This window comes from Oreochromis aureus, linkage group 23, assembly GCF_013358895.1.
Source record: "Oreochromis aureus strain Israel breed Guangdong linkage group 23, ZZ_aureus, whole genome shotgun sequence".
Taxonomy (NCBI): domain Eukaryota; kingdom Metazoa; phylum Chordata; class Actinopteri; order Cichliformes; family Cichlidae; genus Oreochromis; species Oreochromis aureus.
In genome coordinates, this window is record NC_052963.1 from 45,638,264 (window position 1) to 45,660,267 (window position 22,004).

The 22,004-nt window shown below is 41.7% G+C and overlaps 1 protein-coding gene and 1 long non-coding RNA gene across 3 annotated transcripts; one reads left to right on the forward strand and one right to left on the reverse strand.

The window, feature by feature from the left end:
- Positions 1-2,878: 2,878 nt before the first annotated feature.
- Positions 2,879-9,000, reverse strand: zgc:153738 (uncharacterized protein LOC558115 homolog). Of its 2 annotated transcripts, none has more exons than XM_031745131.2 (19): positions 8,849-9,000; positions 8,102-8,429; positions 7,880-7,999; positions 7,532-7,714; positions 7,364-7,435; positions 7,080-7,285; positions 6,889-6,973; positions 6,706-6,816; positions 6,463-6,538; positions 5,928-6,034; positions 5,643-5,729; positions 5,500-5,561; positions 5,337-5,419; positions 4,806-4,913; positions 4,523-4,722; positions 3,958-4,044; positions 3,711-3,888; positions 3,379-3,617; positions 2,879-3,094 (listed from the first exon to the last, which is right to left on the reverse strand). In XM_031745131.2, exons 1-19 carry the CDS (start codon positions 8,857-8,859, stop codon positions 2,984-2,986), a joined length of 2,454 nt encoding a protein of 817 aa, XP_031600991.1. In that variant the 5' UTR covers positions 8,860-9,000; the 3' UTR covers positions 2,879-2,983. The 2 variants fall into 2 exon arrangements, with proteins under 2 accessions (XP_031600991.1, XP_031600998.1); XM_031745138.2 differs by having other exon boundaries at positions 8,806-8,908.
- Positions 9,001-10,838: 1,838 nt separating this feature from the next.
- Positions 10,839-15,210, forward strand: LOC120436420. The gene is made up of 4 exons (XR_005610412.1): positions 10,839-10,920; positions 12,987-13,040; positions 13,597-13,680; positions 15,159-15,210. It is a non-coding gene; the product is annotated as an uncharacterized LOC120436420 (long non-coding RNA).
- The last annotated feature ends 6,794 nt before the right edge of the window (positions 15,211-22,004 follow it).

Here is a 22,004-nt window from a genome sequence, read left to right on the forward strand (position 1 = left end):
GTGTCTGTGATGGTTTTCCATTGTGCATCAGCGAGGGGTTGACCATCTTAGAAACATGACAATAAAAAGTAGATTCACCTTATTTTAAAGCAACCTTTGTATAGCATCAGAAGGTCTGCAGCATTTAAATGTGTTTCCTCGCAACAATGAGACCAAAATGACTGAACAGCATCAGAGGAGTCTCTGCACCATGAGGCTGATGGGGTTTAATCACCTGCTCTGTACAACACCGACCCACATTTGCCACAGTGTCTAAAACCTGTTACAGACATCAAAGTCCATGGTAACAGGAAAGAGGTGGTTTCTTCCACTGTTAATGCTAAAAGGTCATGAAAGATGCATACATCTTTAAAATCTTTACAAAACAAGAATTGCGTGCACACGTTTGAATTTATGTAGGATTTTCTGTAATCCACACAGGGTCAAAAGTATGCATACATATATGTAAAATCATAAAAGTATACATCTACCTTAGCTAGTCCCACCTTGATAAAACACCTTTGGAGTCTCGGGCATAACTCTGGCTGCATATTTCACCACTCATCACGGCTTGATGGGTTTCCTGGTGCAGAACCAGCTTTTAAATGTAGTCACTAAATTTGAAGTTGGGGTTTGGGAAGGTCCATCAGAGAAGCATCATAGAGCTACATCAGAACAACTGCAGCTCAAACACAAACAACTGGACAAAAGTACCTGTTATTTGGATATGTCACCACTTTGCTGAGGAAGACTAGCCAAACTGTCACCCTCTGATGAGAGGAAATTGATGTTGAGGAACAGCCCAGAAACCACCAGGGTTAAAGTTTATCATGAACTCAAAACCGCTGGAACACCAGCATCACTGTCCACAAAGCAAGTTTTACACAGACTGAGAGGATCCCGACTAAGACAGAAGCCACTGCTCCATAATCGAAGCCTTAAAGTGCAGTTGAAATTTGCAGGTGTACACATGGACAAACCAAATGCCTTCTCCAAAAGATACTGCACCGGCAGTCAAGCATGGTGGTGGTAGCATTATGCTCTATCATGACAGACAGACAGACAGACAGACAGACAGATAGATGTGTATAAAAGAAAATGACCAGTTTGAATGAACTCTATCAAGAGTGGTCAGCATCACGCTGTAACCATGTTGATGACTACCAATAGCATCTGGTATCTGCAAATTGCTGTGCAAAAGGGACATTTAACCTAATATTATTTGGGGGGGGGGCACATTTTTGACCCTTTATGGATTAAGGAAAACACAAATCCAAACTCATGCACCAATTCTTGTTTTTAAAGAACAGTTCAAAGTAATCATTAAAACCCCAAATACTGTATGTGACCTTTTGACCACAACTATGGTCTGTGTAGCTGCATGAAACCAGGATCTGAAAAGCTCAATATGCCCCGAAAACCAAATACAGGAAATATTACAATGAGACGGTCAAAGCCTAGCAACCGGCCATGCTTCAGCCTTTATGCTACTGTTTTAACAATTTTTACGTAGCTCAAATTTGTGGGAATCCCTCATCAAAAAGAAGAAAGCCAGTGCCAGGCAGCATTGTGTAAACCTGAGTTTGACAGACAGTCCCATGTGCCACCGAGCCCCGTCCAGTGAAACTGTATCAGCACAGATTATCTTTGTGGGGCACAAAAAATAACCTGTCATCACTGAGAAGGAGAACGGTGGTCCACAGAAGCCAGTCTCAGTTTACAGAAGTTTATTTATTACAATGTTTAACAGGTAAAATATCGAGTCAGTGTAGGAACATAAAATATTTCCTTGTATTTCTGACTTTGTGTGGCTGTCACTGTTTCTGAAGATGAAGGACGACCAGCCTCTCATGTCTTGATCCTGTGAAGATGTCCAACAGATGAACTTTGCATGATGAAATGTGGATCTTTGTGCACAAACTCTAAAAATAGAGTCACGGTAAAAGAACCAAGTCAATGTGAAGATCTGCTGAGGGAATTTAGAACTTGACGAAACAGCTGAACGCTCCAACTAAGCCTCTGGATCATGTTGGAAACACTCCCCCTCATGTGTTTGGCATTTCTTCTGAGCCTGACTCTCTGCACCAGACAGAGGCAATAACAAAGAACACACTGTAGGACTCTGCAGCACGCTGTGATTATTTAAAATGTGGCTATTGTAGTCATCTAGGTGGCCCGAAAATGAATTTTACTCTGGGTTTGTGTGTGACACCTAAAAACAAAGAGGATATCCTTAACCTTCATAACTGAGCGCTACAGCCAGGAAGCCACAGTCATACAGCCTGAACATTAAATGTCCTTGACTGAGCCGTCTTGACACATCTAATAACAGCTTAGCCTTCAGTCTGACAGCTACAGCCACAGGAGTCTGTCCACCAGCTTAACAGATCAATGGTCATATTTACATATTTATAGTTGAGATATACATAACTATAGAAACTGCACCTCAGAGAGGCCGGCTCATTCAGAAGGATGAAGAGACTGCATCCAGATCTTCTTTTTATTGACGGCCATTTTTAAGGTCGAGTTCATAACAGAGGTGCCCACAGTCCCGGCCTGGCATCCACTGAATACAAACAAATATGAAGAGCTGAGAGGATAAAATCCGACACCAAGCGAGCGAAACGCAGAAAAAAATAACACGCTGCAGAAGTGGGCGTCCTCATTCCCACGTGCATACTGACTGCTGTAAGAAGAAAGGAACACTGTAGCAAACAAGACCTTCTCCCAACTTTTTAGAAACATTTTACTGACATAAAATTGAAAATCATCAAACTACTACATTCAATAAAATGTTGGATGCTAATGATTTGAAAATGGCTGCGTTCTTGTTACAGGTAACAGCTGCACAAGACAAGCTCTTCACTGATGTGGCAACCATTAAAGCACACTGCAAAAACACAATGACTACACCTCAATGAATGTTTTATTCGTTTTAGTCGTGCTGACACAGGACAGTGTAAGCCCCACACCTTTCAGTAAAAGACGAAGAATGAAAAGAGATTCATTTTTTTCCTTTCTTCTTGGCATTTTTGCCTTTAGGTGGTTCTTCTTCTTCCTTTCCTGACGCAGCTTTAGTTCTTTTCTTTCCCAGGGGCGTCTTTGCATACCAGCTCTGTTGGAAAATGGAAAGAAATCCTTTTATGATTTTAATGTCAGTGACAACAATACTGTCAAAGAATGAAAATGTAAGCAAATCCTAAAGAGTAATTTAACAACCTCTAATAATCTCGTGTTTAACCTTTCACCCAGCTATAAAGTGATCCGCAGTACTTTTAGTCCATTTTTAACTACAATTATCACAAACTCTAAAGGGCCAGAGTAAAGAAAATCTTTGTGACACAGACGGGCATCAATATTCTGCTTCTCAGCCTGGCGTTAAGTTACTCTCCACGTTACCTTCAGGGCCTCCTCCTCCTCCTGGAACACGGGGTCAATCTGGGCTAACGGGGCGATAAATTCAGCCGCAGTCAGCGGTCGTTTTGCCTGCTGGAAGATTCGATGTTTGGTAAGAACGCTCTGAATCACTTGGACGATGTGACCTGGAGTATAGCCGTCAGAAATCTTTGCCAGAGAACTGAGGTCCAACGCCTCGGTCACTTCACCTCCGTGTTTTCTGATCAGTTGCTTCCACAGGACTGAAGGCAAACAGAGTCACAGTCAACTTAATCAAAATACCGTTATATTCATTACACAAACATGAAGTTTGATTGTGGGTGTCTTGTCTTTACTGCGTCTTGAGCCGTAGTCAGGTCTTGGGATGAGGAGGATTTTGCTGAACATTTTGCACAGAGACTTAATCTCGGCACTGTGCGGGTCTCGAGTCGTTCCTATGATCAGAACACGATCCTCCCCTTTGATCAGTTTCAGGAACTTGGGCAAATCTTTCTTCAGCCGCTTAGGGTCCAACTATTACCGACACGGAAAAATCAGCTTTACAACGTTTGTACACAATGATAATTCCTTTGTCTGGTTTACCTCTTTTTCCTCCTTGGGGATTTTCTTGTAAAACATTTTCTCTGCATCTTCGATCCAGATTACTGAAGGCTGCATCAGTCTCGCAACCTGTGTGTAAATGATTCGGAGGAACTTACGGTCTAGCTAAGCAGGATGCAAATGTTCATGGCATTCATGTACAGGCTGGTGGTGATGGGGGTCATTTCTGCTGCTACGCCAGCTGAACACAAGTCAGCCGTACACCCTGTTCTTTAAATGTACTCTAATCTGTGAGTCTGTATTGCAGGCTGTCTGTTGTACACCCCTCTTTCTTCCACCTTATTTTGGTTACACTCACGCTGCATTTGATTGGTTTGCTGCATTTTTCTATACACTGACTTCTTTATTCTGGTTGACATTAACCAGTTTTCCATGTAAGTTCATTAAGGTTATGCCTTCATAACTTTAAGTCTTTAAGATTATGACAGAAATCTGATTTTACCTTTTTTAAAGTCTTTAAATCACTAAGTTATTCTCATTTGTGCTGCACACACGAGATTATAAGAGTGATTAAAAACACCACAAAGATTCTGGTTGGCCGTTTTACCTTAAACACCAAGTGAAGCATCATGGCGAGCCCGCTCTTGCCTGGGTACTTTCCGGCTGTGTTCAGGGGAGACAGATCAAACAGGCAGGCGCCCGTCTCGTGGCAAACCGCATGGACCAGCATCTTTTTACCCACACCTGTGGGTCCGACCAGCAGGACTGACTTTATCAGAGGAGCCTTCTCATGCACCACCTGAGAGCCTGAAAGTGACGCGCGTATTATTTTCAAACTACAGATGTTTTCTGTCCCGTTGATGTTAAATATCAGTGGCTGGCTTTAATACCTAACGGCAGAACTGCATACAGAGATATGACTTGTCGCACATCTGACAATGACGGCATGGGTTCAATGTCATGTTGCCTCAGCGTGGTCCCCAGGTAGCTATAGTCACCTAGGGAGTACACAGCAGTTTTACACAATACAAATGTTCTGCAAAACCATAATCAGTGAATAAATCTTACCTTAACGAAGGCTGGAATATAAAATGATGTAATAAGTTACAGCATTTTCTGCTATTTAATCTTTACTTAACTGAACTGTGATGTGTGGATATAAACAGTCGGTGCAAAATCATCAAACGCTGCATCGAATGACTGTGTTAGATTCGATTAGTTTTAGCAACGTGAGCCTGATTAACTGGTGACTGGAAGTCATAAACCAGAAGAGGGCAGCACATCCACACGCCATAGTTTCTACTTAAAACAGCTCAGTTGTGGACTTCCTGTGGAGTACCAGCACATCATTTAAAAACAAGACGTCCAGAGTTATAATCAGACAAAAGGATTTCTGTCACAAACAGTATGTAGTGTCTTACCCAGGAAATCCTGCAGCTGAACATTATGTGTGTGTTTCAGTAAGCCCTGCTCCACCAGCTCCTGACACAGAGACTCCAGAGTCCTACAGATGTGAATAAACGATGAACTCTAAATCTTTTCTGCATTGCGCTGAAGATCCAATCAGGCTCTGCGTGACCTCACCGATCGGCCGTCAGGTCTTTTTCCTTTTTCTTCTTCTTTCCGCTCTTAGAGCCTTTCTTCTTCTGCAGAATGAAACAAATACAATCAGGAACACGCTGGAAGGACTCGGCGTAAACTGCGGCCGCCGTCTCTCAGTGTGGTACCTTGGCGTTTGCTTTCGTCTTACCGCCCTTGTCTTTATCCACAGACAGCTTCCACTCAGCCAGTTCTTGTCTCATCTGCTCATCGACCTGGTGCGAGCAAAACATCACCAGTGAGTGAGACAAACCCAGGCATTACATCAAATTCTCTCTTAAGACCAAACAAAATGTTAATTTAAGGCTAAACAGAAGTAAACAGGTGTTTTGTTGTGAAATGAGCCAGGCCAAAGGTTTAGGACATGAATTGCTTTGAAAACAGTGGATTGTGTGCTGGAGCCTTCGCCGTACCTTCACTCGAATTTCCGCCTCAATGACTTTCCTCTTTTCTTCCTTGATTAGCTCCGGGTCATGCATTTGGTTAAAGTTTCCGTACTCGCTGCGATTGTGCCAAAAGTCTGAGGATGACAAAAATGCACCGCAGACTGTAAGTATGCACATGACGCCCCGAAAGGTTGATGCTGCTCATCAGGACGCAGCGTGGGAGAAACGGTTCGTCACTTGGAGACTGAAGACGTCACCTGGATGAGCGACGAAACGTTTCTCCCACTGAAAACGTCCAGATGAACAGAATTTACAGATTTACTTACCTGGATGACTGAGCACGCATCAGGATAAACTTTTATACTCACAAAGACGTGAAGATTGGCCAAAACAAACAAACACCTTTAGGGTTTGTTGCAAACCCGATTTAGCAGATCACTAATTGAACGAGACCCTTTGTCTTCCACTGAATGTGAATCATGAATCCTCAGTTTTCGTGTCAAGGCTTTTTAACGTTTGCAGGGGCCGTAAACAAACACTCACTGTTTAAAGCTGGACGTACCTGCGTAGATTTTACTTTCGACTTCGAGGTCCGGCAGAAAAGCAGAGGGCAGCATCTTCAGCCCTGCCTCCTCCACCTGATCGTGATACAGTTACACCAATGAACTCAAAGTGAAGCATTTGGTTTTGCTTTGATTGAGCTCACATTTTCCCAGTTTTTCTATATTCTTATCTAAGATACAGTAATAATCACATTACAGATTGTTCTACTAAATTAAAAATGAAATACAGCGGTGTCTCCCACCTCCTCGTCTTCCTTCTTCTTGTCACTTTTCCCCTTTTCCTTCTTTTCTTCTTTCCCTTTAGCTTTGGTGTTGGCCTCTTCTTCTTCTTTTGCAGCAAACTCTTCCAACAACTAAAAAACCCACCAACACCACTGTTTACAAACAATATTAAGGCATTAACTTTTAAATCAGATTGGATCTACCTGCTGAGGGGTCTTTTCAGCAAAAATGAGGGCAGAACCTCCATCTTCTTCATCTGGGTAGTCTGGAAATGTTCCTGTAGCATTGCTATGGAAAACATCGAAGATTCAAACATGAAACTAAACCCACCGGGTGTGAAAAAGCTCCGTGACCAGAGGAAAAAATCATGGAAACAAACTCTCTGCCAGCTTACCGGCACTCAGTGAACCACTGCTGAATTTGCACCTTCATGCTTTTGCTCATGTCGTCCCCTTCCACATCTCGCAGTTGGTTCATGACATCCACTGTGGCCTTTTGGTAAGCTTCCTCGTGCTCCATCTGTTTTACTCGTGTGGAAGCCTCGATGGCCTGGGCCGTCATTTCTGCAGGGCGTGGCGCCTCATACTTTGGATCCATAGTCTAGAACAAAAATTCAGCACTCTAGTGTTTCCTTATAAACATAAAAAAAGTATCTTGATGAAGCCGCATTTTCCGCACCATTCCCAGGAAAATCATCTCTTCCTCTCTGGCAGTTTTTGTCCTCTTCCTTTGCACGTAGCCCTTCCACACCTGCAATTGCATTCAATTATACCTGTGAGCATGAACGAGTGCTTACACAAAAGAAGAAGATGGCATGTGACACGTGGTGTGTCAGTAACGATGGACCTTTTGGATGCAGACTGCAGCTGATTCAGCACTGTCTGCTCCAGGTTCCTTGATCCTGTATACGGTGTTCATATTTAAGTTTTTCATATTGAACTTTGCCCTTTCACGTCCTTGTCGCGCCCGCTCTGCCACTTGAATAATCTTCACTGCCTCCTCTTGACTCATCTCCTTGGCCATTACAGGCTGCAGGGACCAAAAATAGAACAGACAAAAGGACAGAAATACCTTCTGCATGACACCGACTCATTAAATGTAACCGTTATTGCATAAGTGTGTAACAAAATGACAGGAACAAATTAGGCGAGAAAGTTTCAGGGCTTTAAAAGATTTGGCTGCTTTTCCACTCACTTCAGGAGTTTCGGTGACCTCCACCATTTTCAGGATGTCAGTCAGCATGGCCTTTCTTTGCTGCACCTCTTTGCTGCGTTCACTGTGAAAATAGCGAGGGATGGGGATCTCGAGGTCGGCCTAACAGGACATCAGAGTAAACAGTGGTTACTATGTTGGCCCTGGGCACGGGTGTGCGGAAGCTTAATTTGGTTTTATCTTGAACTCAGGAATCAAACGTACAGGTATGAGCTTCAAATCATGAAGCACATCATCCATGTAGTGGTACTCTGAAAACTCTTTTTCCACCATTTCATTTTTCAGCTCTAACACCCTTCCCATCACGCTGTCAAGAACTGAACGAATAAATCTTCTCTTCTGAGGGTGGACGACCAGGTCATAGGCTTTCTCCAGCTGTCTGAAGATTTGGGTGTAGCGCACAAAAAGCATGGCCAGGCGCTGGAAGAAAACTACTCTGTCTTTTTCAGGGCGCGGGGGCTCAGCTGGTAGTTCTTCGGCTAGCAGACAGCTCAGCTCTAACTGGGCATCTGCCCACAGCTGGTTGTATGTCCTGAAAAAGTGGAAGCAATCTGATGAGTTTGTGCCAGAACGAACAGTCTGTGAGTGATAATCCTGAAAAGTACATAATGCAGGTTAGTGATTGTTCAAAGAATAAAAGATCATGACTTGCAAATGCTAATAACAACAACGCTAAATATTTAAAGAGCAAAAACCAGCACACTTGTCAGCGCTGCTATTCAGCTGGATGGAGTCTTATTTCTCGCCAGGATTGACAATAATAATAAGATGAATAACCCTTTATTTAATTCTATGATAAAATATGTTGCCAAATTTGAAATATCCCTGCTATAATACTTTCTTTAGTTTGACTTATTGGGTACAGATATTTTCGCGTTTTACGCACAACAAGCAAACATTAAACTAACCTCACTTTACAACAACAGACCACGTGGCTTTTGGAAAGGTTACCTTTGCGACATATTTATGCCTCCGCGGATAGAAACGTGTCTCTAATCAGACACGAAACAACCAAACAAACGTCCCACAGAGCCAAAACTAAACGAAGGTTAGCTGCAGCTTATTAAACTTTAGCTCAGCCTTCAGTGCGTGGTCTGTTTCCATAGTAACAGTAATACAGGAAGTCTGTCCGCTTTGGAAAGTCGTGCTTCCCTCCGCAGTTTGAGTTAGGGCGTAGGATAAGTTGAACACAAGATAATTGATACGTGTCAAGATACCTTTGGGCTCCAGTTGAGGACCCCAGAGGACGATCAGTGAGGATTACAGAGGCAGTGGTAAGGTTATGTTCAGGTAAAGGTAAGCGATGGGGAACAACACCTGAAATGACGCACAGTGCTTCTTTTCCACAATTAATATAAAAATATAAACATCTACACCATTAATAATAATAAAAACAGTAATATCATCTTCCTCTTCGCGTTTGTGCTTTTAAACCACCAATAAATATTGAATGACGACATCTAAAGCTTCCACATGAGCTCTTTACGCAACTAGGTGACGTGAATGCATGCAAAGTGCAAATGTGCATCTCTGTAAGCATAAATAGAAGCCTGTTAATAACTGATTACAGATTAAACACTGAAGCAATCTAAAGACTTCACGCGTTAATAGATTTGCCTCAATATTCCACTCATACAAACCACACTTTGTATTTTAAAGTGGATTGGAGTCACAGTTCCAGGAGCTGAGTCAGCAGATGTGTCTGTATCAGATGTATCTGAAATGTAACGACCCACTAATTACACCACTCCGTAAGCCCTGCCACACCTGTAGGTAAAGTTTTAGAGTTATACACCGTTGTTACATGACTCTGTTCCGCATGGGTGGGAAAAAGCCGGATGGCTGCTCCAGGAGGCGCAATATCTGCAGCGCTTAGGCGGTCACAAGACTTGGACATCGGTGAGCAAAAACATCGGCACGCTGACAGGTCAGCTAGAAGCTCACAGGCCCACAGATTCTTCACTTCTCTGCACCCAACATCCAACAAGTCGCTCTTTTTGGAAAAGTGGACTCTCGTGCGCTTCCGCGCCACGGTCTTTGTCGGGTTTTTCTTTCGTTCTTTTTTAATGGAAGTTATAGTGCACGGGGGTCTTTTTCAGATCTTCGGCCATTATTGCATCTATAAGAGGGTCGTTTTTATTTGAAAGTAGCCTGTCCCGTTCAACTACAACTAGTGATGTTTTTGGTGCGTAAAGGAGTGGCTCGTGCCTAAGTGAGCGAGTGCCACTGGAAGAAATTACACCAAAGATGTCAACATTGCTTTACCACCCACTCAAAATCGATTGTATTACCTTCAAGAAGGTGGCTCCTCGTATAAATAGGAACGCATTATTTCAAGAAAGACGGTGGTGAGCACAATCTGTTGGCTTTCTCTCCTATCGGATCGGAAGAATTTGCTGCAGACAACTGTGTCCACCCTCCAGGACATAAGCATCTTTAACTCCTAAACTAGTAAGTTTGAAGTTCAATTAAATGCATTTGCGTTACTCTTGTATTAAACAAGGGGAAAGTGGAGATCTTTTAGAAGTTACCTATTTTATCTCCAACATGTAGATTTTATTAATTTTGCTGTAATAATGAAAATGTGAAGGACTTCAAATATCAGTGCTGATTCGTCCCGTCATGTAAATCATAATGGAAACTGTGCAAGTGTGTTTTTGGTCAGTCCAGTCAAACAAATAAAGCATTTCTTTTCGTGTAATCACTTTAATCTAACAAAACCTGTCTGCTCACGCTTTCAGACAGTAAAGTCATGCAGGTGGAAAGGAAATGGCACATACTGCTCACTATCTTCCTTCTGCTCATCACTTCGGGTCAGTGTATGGACAGCAAGGAGGACAAGCAGAAAGAACGAAGGACCCTGTTGGATCTAATCTTACAGGTTATCAGAGACAGCCAGCAAAGGGAGAAACCCATCTCCAGGCGCTGCAGCAGTGGACTCTTCACTTCAGCACAAGACATGAAGTTCTCCTCCCGGGAAAAGCCTTTCTCTGTCCCTAGGCTGGATAACAGTAGACTCTCAGGTAAGCTGATAAGATTTATTTTTAGGTTCTGATGATGAAGGCATAATCCCCATTTTACAGTTGGGGACAGCTGTCAGTGTTCTGGGCAGTGCTGCACGTCTTATTCAAGAGCTTCCTTTAGCTGAATGGAAACTGGTTTGTTCGAGTTAAATTTTGTAAGCACGATTCAGTTTTACACGTGTATCAATGGTGCTCAGAAAGGTCAGCGTCCAGATCCGTCTGTGCTCAAGTGTCCAGCTAAATTTAAAGTGGTTTCCATGAACACAATGCTTGTGTGCTTCATTTTGAAGACCTGTTTTTTGACCATGTTTCTTCAACACGTGTGCCCGTGTTTAATGTGGATAGGCTAATTAAGGTAGGAGGGGCATGGTGATGCTAAACCTGTGAATGAGTCATTCAGTATGATTCACTATGGACTCTTTAATGTGAGTGATGAGTGTCCAACATGTACACAGGCACTGTAGTGTCCTAGAAAGCATCTCCAGTCACATTCACGTCTGCAGACAGAGCAGATAAAGCAGACTGGTTGTGCTGTGTCACCTACACGGCATTGCATCAGTGATACTCGAACTAAAATACTTTTTTGACCGTTATGGAATGAAGAGCCTGTATGAGGAGACTATAAACACTGGACTTTATTTATCTGGGAAGACTATCCAGAGCATGTTACTGAATTTTGCCCTTGCGAATGACACTTAACAGGATTTTTACTAAAACTGAGTCGTCTCAGACATTTCAGTAAATCTGCATTAATGCTGCAACTCTTCAAATCTCTAAAACCTGGCAAAGAATGATAAAGAAAAGGAATCCAGAAAATCCTTTTATGCAACCATTTTTATCGCTTTAACAGACAGTTTAAACTCAGAGAGCAGTCTAGGGCTGTGCCTCATTGGTATGTGTGGGTGTGGGAGTATATTAAGGGCTAAGTTAACATAATGTGCTGTTTATTTCCAATATCAGACCGTCTCCAACAGCACTATCAATTAGATCATGTTGTAGAGATGTTGCGCAGGCGTTATACAGCTTAAAATCTTGGCTCCAGCTCATGCAGTTGGAAAAATACCTTTCAGACCACTGACTGGATGGAATTCATCTTTTGAGGATATAAAAAGCAGCACATTAGCAAGTGGTGCGTGCAACGCTACCAAAGATTTGTGGTCACGCAAGGATGGATGTTTTGAACACAACGAGGAGGAAGGAGAAACATCTATGAATCCACTGATGTGTGCGGCACACTCAGCTCTCGCGCTAAAGCTACGGTTGTTTCAAGAAACACGCCATGAAGGCAGGCACTTATTTTCTAGCTGGTTTTTTCGGTTATTGTTACAATAAATAAGTTTTAGACTGGCAGCTAAAAACAGAGATTCACTAATCCTCCGCATATGTAAACCCTTTGTAATGAAAACCTGACTCGTGTTGCTCTTATGGACGTCCACTTGACAGCAAGGTTGTCTTCTGTCCGTCTTCCTAAATTAATTTTGTAATATTCTCTGTGATTTTTCTTTGTGCATCTAAGTGATTTTCTTGCATATTTATCCCCCCGTAGAGCATTCCACAAATCTCTGGCTCGAGGGTTAATGTAGCTACTTACTTATTCTGATGAGCATACAATAATCTCTTTAGCCTGTAAGCATGGCCATTGTGTTATGAGACTGCTGCCTGTGTTGCCTGGGTGGACAGTTAATACAGTTAATCCTTGGTGTCTTTATGTATACACAAAATTTCCCCAGAGTGCAAACCGTGGACAAAAACATGAGTGTGTCAATCAGTGGGAGAAAAACTACATTTGCTGCACATCTGAGGAACTTAATAGAGAATGAATAATGTTCATTTATGATTCTGCAGTTGGGACTTGTGCAGAAAAATCCAAAAACATTTCAAAGTTATTAATCATGCAAAGCAGCTGTGCATCGTCACGTAAAGCAGCGACACTGCTGAGATTCCTGAAACATAATGCAGGATGCGGGAGGGAGACTTTTAACACTGACGATCCCTCAGTCACTGTGATTCATGCATAACTTTGCTCAGATGTTGATCGAGAAGCTAACAGTGAGTTTCTTTTCCAGAAATCTTTGCCAGAGATGCAAACATGAAAGAGAAACTCATCGAACATTTTGGAGGTAAGAAACTCGACACCAAAGACGACACTAGGAGCACAAACTCTGTCTGTAATGCAAGACCGTTTGTTTCTGACAACTAACTTTCCCAGCATAGATGGCACTAATCCAGTGCAACACTTTACTGGAAATTCCTCCTTTTGCCCCTGTGAGAAAATCGTTTTCTTTCCAAGCCAGCATTCAGTATGCTCAGGTCATAGAAAACGTCACGAACACTGGGGGCTGCAGTAAGTTAAGAAAGGGTTGCTTGTAGGGCAGCAGTGCTGAGAAACAGCACATGGTCTGAAGCTGACAGTATTAAGCTGAAGGCAGTGGCACATTAAGCTGATTATTTGTCTCAGGAACTATGTGCAGGGTTCATTAGTGATGTGAAAATCTGGAAGCTTAAATGTTAGATGTGCTTATAATTGAAGACTCGATTCCCCTGCACACTAAGGCCAGTTTGAGCTTTAGTTAGCACATGTCTGTTCACTTTAGCTGTAAGCTCAAGCTTAATTACACCTGCAAATAAGATAAAAAATAATGATCGTTTTATCTGATGAGACCTTTTTCTGTTAAGCAGGACCAGTCAAGTTCTCATCGGAGTGCAAAACACACTTTCATAGAGTTTATCACAACACGAGGGATTGCTCAACACCAGCATGTATGTATGACTTCTTCTCCTGTTCTGTTTCTGCTGATGTGCTCGATGTCGTTATCATCATCTGTGTTGCCTCAAAACCTGTTTTTACATGTTTACTGTAGCATGTTAACAGTTTGTTCCGTGCTTGTGGGTTGGAGTTGTCACACGCTAGTAATATGCATTTAAATCAACTATCAGTCAAATCTGATCCGAGTTCAGGTTATGAGTGTTAAACTCTGTGCTTCATAGGACAAACTTTTATTGCTTTAAACTGTTCTTAAATTATAAAATCATTTTGATTTGTGAATGAGGGGTATATACACCACCTCTGGCTAACATTTAGGGAGTAAAACCTGTAGCGACTGAGGGCACAGTCGTTGGGCTTTTCTCTGTATTTATGCCAGAAGCATAAAAAGGGGATCGTATCAGAGCGGCTGTCCAAACTGTTCATTTTATCCAAGCCAGAAGTCTGAATCACTGTCAGTTTTACAGCCTTCTTTGTGACAGCGATATAACCCACAGCCTGCAGTACCACACTAAACTGTGTGTGTGATTTACAAGAGCAGACTGACTGCAAACAGAAATCACAGCTACATTGGAAATGAATTGTTCACGTTATGTAAAAAAAATGTGTGTTTTTAAGTTCTTATGCAATCGTTTTTACTTCTGAGATCAAACCTGCGTACACGCTGCATTGACATAAAATGAGTTTGACACTTGAGCTGTACACGATAACGTCGAGGGTTTCTAGTAAAAGTAAACAGAGCTAATTCTAATGCGCCGCAGGGATTTGAAAGCTCAGACACGATGTTTTATTATTTGATTCTTTTTTTAAGATCTTAAACAATTTGGTGATGTATTATGAAAGTCCCGGTTTTCCTTCTGGGATATTAATGATATGGGAATTAAGAGGAAAATGTCCAGCAGACATCATCAGTGAGTGCAGACGGTAATGCTGAGTTTGCATTTGTCACAGAATAAATTAGAGCGAGAAGCTCCTCCTCTTCCTGATGCCTTTCACACATGTGACCGAGTCAAACAGGCATCAAACTACATCACATTAACAGGATTGTCCCAAGGTTAAGGAAGTTTATTTAAAGCCTGACAATAGTGAGACAATACTGGCAAGTGGGTCACATACAGGATGCTGGGCTGGGATGGCCCAGAGGATTGTGGGACGCAGTTCATGTCACACAGATATTACAGATGTCAGGGTCAGAAAACGGGACTGTGTTTGTACTTTACTTGCAGTCAGGAATTATCATGTGGCAGCGCCGCTCAGTACTGTCTCTTTGGTCTATATATATATATATATATGTATATGTATATATACCACCAGATGCCCCCAGCGGTATACGGTTTTACACGTATTTTACTATGAACCTGATACCTCATGTCTTCATTATTATTTTTACCACAAATCAAAACTTTTCATGTTTGTTTTTTACTGATATGGTTACCAGGGAGGCCTTATATTAACATCATGTTTTTCTCCCCAGATTACAAAAGATGTGCGAGATTGCTAACACGATTAGCGATGAGTCCACTCTGCATGCAGTCCTAGATATTGCATGTAAGTTTTTTCCTGCTTTCCTGACTGTTTTTGTCATCATCCTCTGAATAGAAAAAAAAACAAGGTTAAAGACGACAGAAATATTATTTTAGACGTCTTTGTTGCTTTTGGTCAGTTTAATTGAATGTGTGATGTGGAGCTGAGGGGGAAAAAGATTTTCACGTAATTAGAAATGTTAAATTCAACATTTCTTTAATGAAGAAGACTGCATGCTTGGATGACATGCTAAAACATTATTCTGTCAAAACAGGGTTTAAATTTAGGTCTGTAGTGGAGTGAGAGAGTCAGAAAGAACAGAGACGCAGATTTTATACATTCAGTTCTCTTTACGCCAAAAATGCACATTAGAGCATGTAATTCATGTTGTCAAGCAAATGGGAAAAAATGGCACACAGAGATAATAAGACTTCACCCGTGGTCTCCTGCATCCACAACAACAGAAGGGTTAAAGTAAGAAAACATACACACACACATAAATATATATATATATATATATATATATATATATATATATATATATATATAGTTTTTTTAACTCCACGAACGTCACTGCTTCCCGATGTTCGTGGGAGAAACGCCGCTCGTGTTCTTCCTCACACTAAATCTATTAATATGACCGCTCTCAGGACAGAGGATGGGCTCTGGCTAACATCAGTGGAGTAATTTACGACGCTGTCGTTGTCAGGCCTTTTTAAAATGGATCTTCTGTGACAGCAGGTCTGAAGGGTTCACTGCTGTCTAAATCCAGCAGGGTAAATGCACGCATTCAGTACAGGAAATGCAATTAGCTGGAGAGTGATTGCTCTTACAGGGTTAATCTCTACAAGTGGTCATCTTGGTTCATTTGATTTTTTTGTAGTGGAGTTGGTGATTATAAATTTGAAGAGGCTGACACATCTCGAGGTATTCAGTTTCTCAAGTGAATCAGATAATAAGATCCTGTCGGCGCCGTGCTGACGAAATCTGACAAATGTATCAATTAGAGGGAATATTAAAGGATTTGTTATGTTGTCATTCTGGTCATTTCTTAATAGAGATGTTAGTAGAATTACGTCTTTGAGTGGAAAACAACAAAAATTTGCATGGAAGTGTTGGAGGTGAACATGGAAGTATAATTAGTTTTCTAGTTTTAGCAGTTCCTGGTTTGCGGGGGCGTCTTAGCCTGCGGAGAACCTTCTTCTGTTTGCCTGAAAATCTGATTTGCAAAATTTTAGTAAGAAACAAATCTACTGTAGCTAGCCTAGCGGTGCCTAATCGTTAACTGTTAGCAGAGGAGCTTCTGAAAACCATCACGTTTGCAAATAGAAAAGAAATTGAGCGTGGGAGACAGGAAGAAGAAGCAGTGTAATGGCGTGCAGCAGTGGTACACAATAATAATAATATAATAAGCTTTATTTATAAAGCACACTAAAAAACCCAAGGGTATACCAAGGTGCTTAACAAAAATAAAATAGTTAAAGGGAGATGGGAGGGAAAAGAGAAAGGACCTGGCACGTATCAATTATAAAACCTTGACAATCATAAGATATAAAAGTAGTTCACAAGCATAACGGATAAAAATGTACCAACGCACACCAAGTGTTAACTAGGTGGAAAGGCAAGATTAAACAAATAAGTCTTCAGCCGTGATTTAAACAGAGGCAGAGAGTCAGACGCCCGGATAGACACAGGAAGGTTGTTCCATAAGAACACAAACACGTGGGGAGTGAAAAAGAAACAGTCTGAGCCTGTTCCAGCTGAACTAAAGGATGCCTCAGGGTCACCTGATCCTAACTGTAAGGAAAACTGCCTCCTGAATCCATAGTGGGAGCTGCTTCCACAGAAGACGCTCTGCCTCCCATTCTACAAACTCGCGGAGCCACAAGCAAACATGCAGTCTGAGAGCAAAGTGTCTGTTGGGATAATATGGCACTGTGCACCGTAAGACGTGACGGGGCCTGATTATCGAAAACTTTATATGTGAGGAGACAAAACTTAACTCTGTCTTTAAGAGCCCATGAAGAGTAAACATGGGTAAATATGGTCTCTCCTTACTATAAGATTATTAATATAACACAGACTGAGAACTAGAGAGAAACAAATGAACATGAGTCAGTGCTGAGAGCAGAGAGGTTGTTCCAGTCCGTTACACACACTCAGCCTTTCAAACTGCATTCATTTCAAATCAAATTCAAATTCAAATTCAAATTTTTATTTGTCACATACACAGTCATACACAGTACGATATGCAGTGAAATGCTTACACAACTGCTCGTGACCTAAGGAAAAAAGAAAAGGCTATGAATAAGATAGGAAATAAATATGAAAATTAAAAAGGGTAAATTTAACTAGGAAGGAATAAAATAAAATATATATATGAATTTGTTGAAAATAAAATAAAATAACTGTACAACACAAATTAGAATGAAGGGTAAATTTAGCTGGGAAGGAATAGATAAAATATATATGAATTAAAGTTTAAAATAAAATAACTGTACAGCAAAATACACAATGCACAGTATAGAAATATATAAGAATGTATGAAGAAATATAAATATATATACAATAACAGCAGCATTTTACAAGTATTAAATGGAAATGGAGAAATATAATGTCCAGTGTTGTGCAAACCACATTGTAGGTGTCTTGTGCAGTGCAAATATGCTTAAAGTGATTAAGTGTAAACAAAGTCCAGACTGTCCAGTGTGTGTGTGTAAGAACCATATGTGTGGGTCCGTTCTATGTGGTGGTGTGATGATTGAGAGACCGTATCGCCTGACCATATCTTGACCATATCAATGGCTGAAAATAGCTTTATTGTTATTGTTATTATATAACAATTAGTTGTATTGGGTGGACGTGCGTTATTATATAATCGGCACGCCGCCCACCCATAGACACGCCCCTGTCTGTGGATAAGCTGAGACGTAACACAGAGGAACGCTGCGATGGGCGCCACTAAGGACAAACGCTGACTTCCTCCGACATTCAAGACACGTCAAAATCACCTGTTCACTTAAAACAGCTGTTGTATTATTTTATTTAAAGGGGTGAAAGGATGACGGTTCATCCTCATCAAGGTTTTATATTTTCTTTTTATTTCAGGTCCCAGAATAACAGAAGAAGGATCAATGTGTTGCCAAGGAAGTGCCTTCAAACCCACAGCAGTCATAAGAACGTGGTTGTGTTTCTAGTGTTTCTTTCTGTTGTTCTTGCTGTCATCAATGGACGTTTCTGAATGGATGTACCTGTATATACCATGTATTTGTAAAGAAATATTAATTTAATATTAAATGCACCTATTTATTGAGAAGGAATGTATATAATAATTTCACAGTCATTCAAAATTTGATTCTTTTTTGGTTATTACAGTTATGGATGAAGAAGAAGCTTCTTTTCTCATCCATATATATGACTGCCACTATCATACTGATATTACGCTCTGTCATTGTCTTCATTACATTTTATTTGGCACTTGAGTGGTGGCTGACAATGAGAATATATGGAATAAGAACAATGGTGATAATGCACTGCAGTACTGAACAATAAAGAATACTGAAGCACAGCATGTCGCCATCATTGAAGATGAGGGGAAACTGGTGGAGAGCAGTGTGATGAGCTGAGCTTGGGATTAAGCCAGTCTCTCCAGTTTGCAGAGGAAACACGTCCAGTGTTCGGTGTCGTGAACAAGACTGCGCTTCATTACAGTTTTTATGCTGTGGGAATACGTCTTTATGTTCCTTCTGGCCCGAGTATTTCTTCTTCTCTCAGTTTTCAGCACCTTTCTGACGCTGTCTCTGAACAGGGACCACCATTACTAAACTCTCTCCTCTAACTGGAGCTTGTTGCAAAATTTCTGGCAGATTCCTCTGCTTGTCTCTGGCAATCACACACTCAATCATAGCTGTCAGCTATCTTGGACTCAACGGGATGTTGAGCAACTCGAGCTCCAAAGAACCAGCTTTGGATAAGATCAGCAAAGGTTTGGTGAACTCCTCAAGTAGTCACACGTGAAAAGCATTTTTCAGAGTTGTAGCTGTTGATAGGGAGAATCTAAATTAGCCACACGATGGCTGATGGTGGGCTTTGAAAACATCTGCGTACCATGCGGAAGACTTGACAAATTGGCTCTGGCGAGAGTTTCTCGCAGTTTACAAGTGCAATCAAGCAGGGGGAAGAAAACAGTTTGAAGAAAGTTTGTTCACGATAATCAAAATTCACTGAATGAAATGTGCTTTGTGTTCGAGCCTCAGGCCACCTGCTATATCAGTTAACAGGCTGAACTGAGCGTAGTCTCCAACTCGTCTGACTTCCTGCCAGAAAAGAAAAAAATGTGTGTTTTTTCCTTCCAAAGGTTCTCTCGTGTTTTCTTTTAAAGTAGCAAACACTGTATGAGAACTGGAGCTTGTTCAGTGACTGATGGAGGCGTCCGAGCTGCTTTAATTGAATTCACTGTGAATTTCGGGGAGGGGGAGTCAACTTGGCTGTGGTTACAGTAACGGAGCGCAGTACAGTACAGAGCGCTCTAAACTCCTGACAAAATAAAAAGGTCAGAAATCTTCTATTTTTCTTTTTCATGTCGTCTCGTCTCGTACATTTGTGCTCTGAGAGCAGTGACAGTGATTGCTGTTTTTATTTGGGGAGTGAAATAAATGATCCACGTACACGTAGGGATGCTGATAAGCTAAGAAAACATACCCTAAGCCAAAGATTACAACAGCTCTGTTCTCACGTCAGTATGTCTCTGCAGACTTAGCAGGAAAGTTTTTCTTACACTGGATCATGCATTATTCAACAAAGTTTGGCCTGTTGTGGGATCGTTAAAAAATCATCTGCAGCGGACTTCAGTTCAAAGGGTTGTGAACTTAAACTGCGTTGAAAATATGTGCGTGGGGGGGTTGGGTTGTTTTTTAGTGCTGATGATGTACAGATCCTATCAGTGCAGTGTTTCCAGCATGATATGAGATGTCCTTGCTCTGCAGGGCAATAAAATCGGTGATAGCCTCCCTTCCACAAATCAAAGTTGCTTAGGAACAGACGAATCCGGCTCAGAAATTTATGCTCCACCAAAAACCCGCATATTGCAAAACCTGCAAAACCAAATAGCCAAAAGGATCCAGATGAAGCACTTCCTCTGTGGCGTACTGTGCGGTAATTAACTGGACCAATTAGGCAAAAGGGTGATGTTTTCAGCCCAAACTATAAAAGGATTAGGAAGCTAAAAATACTGCTCGCACCCCACGGGATGCACTGGGGATCCCTTTCCCTTCGGGCAGGCAGAGCAGGGACACCGGATCCTAATCTGAGGAGGATATCACTTATCTGGAGACAAACAGCACAGATTAGGAGAGGAGACAGAAGATGCACAGGGGACAGTATGTGGGAGGGCGTTAATACAATTACACACAAGCACCAAATCCTTCCTCTGGTACCTCTGAGAAATGCTGCTGTAATAAATAGCAAATAGAGACCAAAGCCATGCCATTTCCTTCCTGTCAGACGGTACCGGGCTCCATCAGAGCTCAAGATCAGTGAGGAGAAACGTGTTCATGTAGCCATCTTTAGATGGAGGATGGAGGAGACGTTGCTGTAAACTTTGGGCCTTGTTCAGATGTGATACCAGCTCACCAAGTGGATGCGATGCCCCGATTCCTGCAGTTTTGTTAGCCATTTGGCACTTACTAACATATTTCATGCTAAAACCTAAATATGGGCTCTTATGACGTATATATCAAAGCCCCTGCCCCATCCACAGAAGAACACTTTAATCCAATTGCTTGGACCCCAAGGCTTCATTCAATCAAACCGCCTTATTTATAGTGATCGCAGTCGTCTTGATGGCTGTAAAATTGTTGTCGAGGGTTCATTGATTCACTTCATGTCTCATGATTAATTCATCTCTCTTCTCATGTCTTTTGTGAAATGCACAAATCCTACATGAGTCACCAATAATGTCAATTCAGATAATACATCCTCCATTAGGAATCTGACAGCTGAAAGATGACTGCATTGTCATCTTCATCATCATCACAGTCGAGTTCCTTCGTGGCTTTTTCCATCGTGCTGAAAGAGCCATTGTGGATTTGAGTGATCTGAAGAAAACACCTGTTGTTCTTTTGTGTGTTTATGAAAAGATTGTTTGGGAACTCTGTGACCCCTGCGCTGCGAAACCGAGAGCAGCCTGGGCCGGTCCGTGCCGTGCCGTGTGATTTGATGAGAAGTGCGCCGCCGCAGCTCTGTCTGTGCGCCAGCCTCTTTGATCGCGTGTCCTGGAGGTGTTGGAGCTGTCTTCCTGCCACCCCCTCTGCATGCCCCACACTGAGTGTGCTGCCATGGTTGGGACTGAAGGCACCGATTAACTTCAAGGCATCCTTTTTTTTCACCTAGACATGACATATAGTTAAGAGTTAATTTACAGTGAGCTCTCAGTTTGTTCCCATTATGTGGAGAAATTACATAAATCCTCCTTTTTCATGATCGTTAAAAATAAATGCTTCACATCACAGTACATCAACTATTTCAATGAAAGTGATTTGTACACTTGGAATATCATTTAAAGTAATGTTTCTGGGGATTTTACTGTGTTTTGAAATCACGCCAGAGCCACAGACACCCGGCGATAAGCACATCATTTTCCACAAGATGCTTTCATTTATTTGGCAATTATTCGATCTTCAGTTCGACATATAATTACAAACACTTCTCAACCTGTGCAGTCTGAAAACAACAACGGCTCCATACGGGACTGAAGTTAAAAGCCGTCCGGTCCAGCCAGCTGGATGACTTTGGGAAC

What these genes read in the sequence shown, in the direction of transcription:
- zgc:153738 (XM_031745131.2), bottom strand. An exon ending in CAGTGGTTCACTGAGTGCCG is followed by an intron (nt 6,974 to 7,079) that starts GTAAGCTGGCAG and finishes TGTTTTCCATAG; the next exon opens with CAATGCTACAGGAACATTTC. An exon ending in TGACTACGGCTCAAGACGCA is followed by an intron (nt 3,618 to 3,710) that starts GTAAAGACAAGA and finishes GTTTGCCTTCAG; the next exon opens with TCCTGTGGAAGCAACTGATC.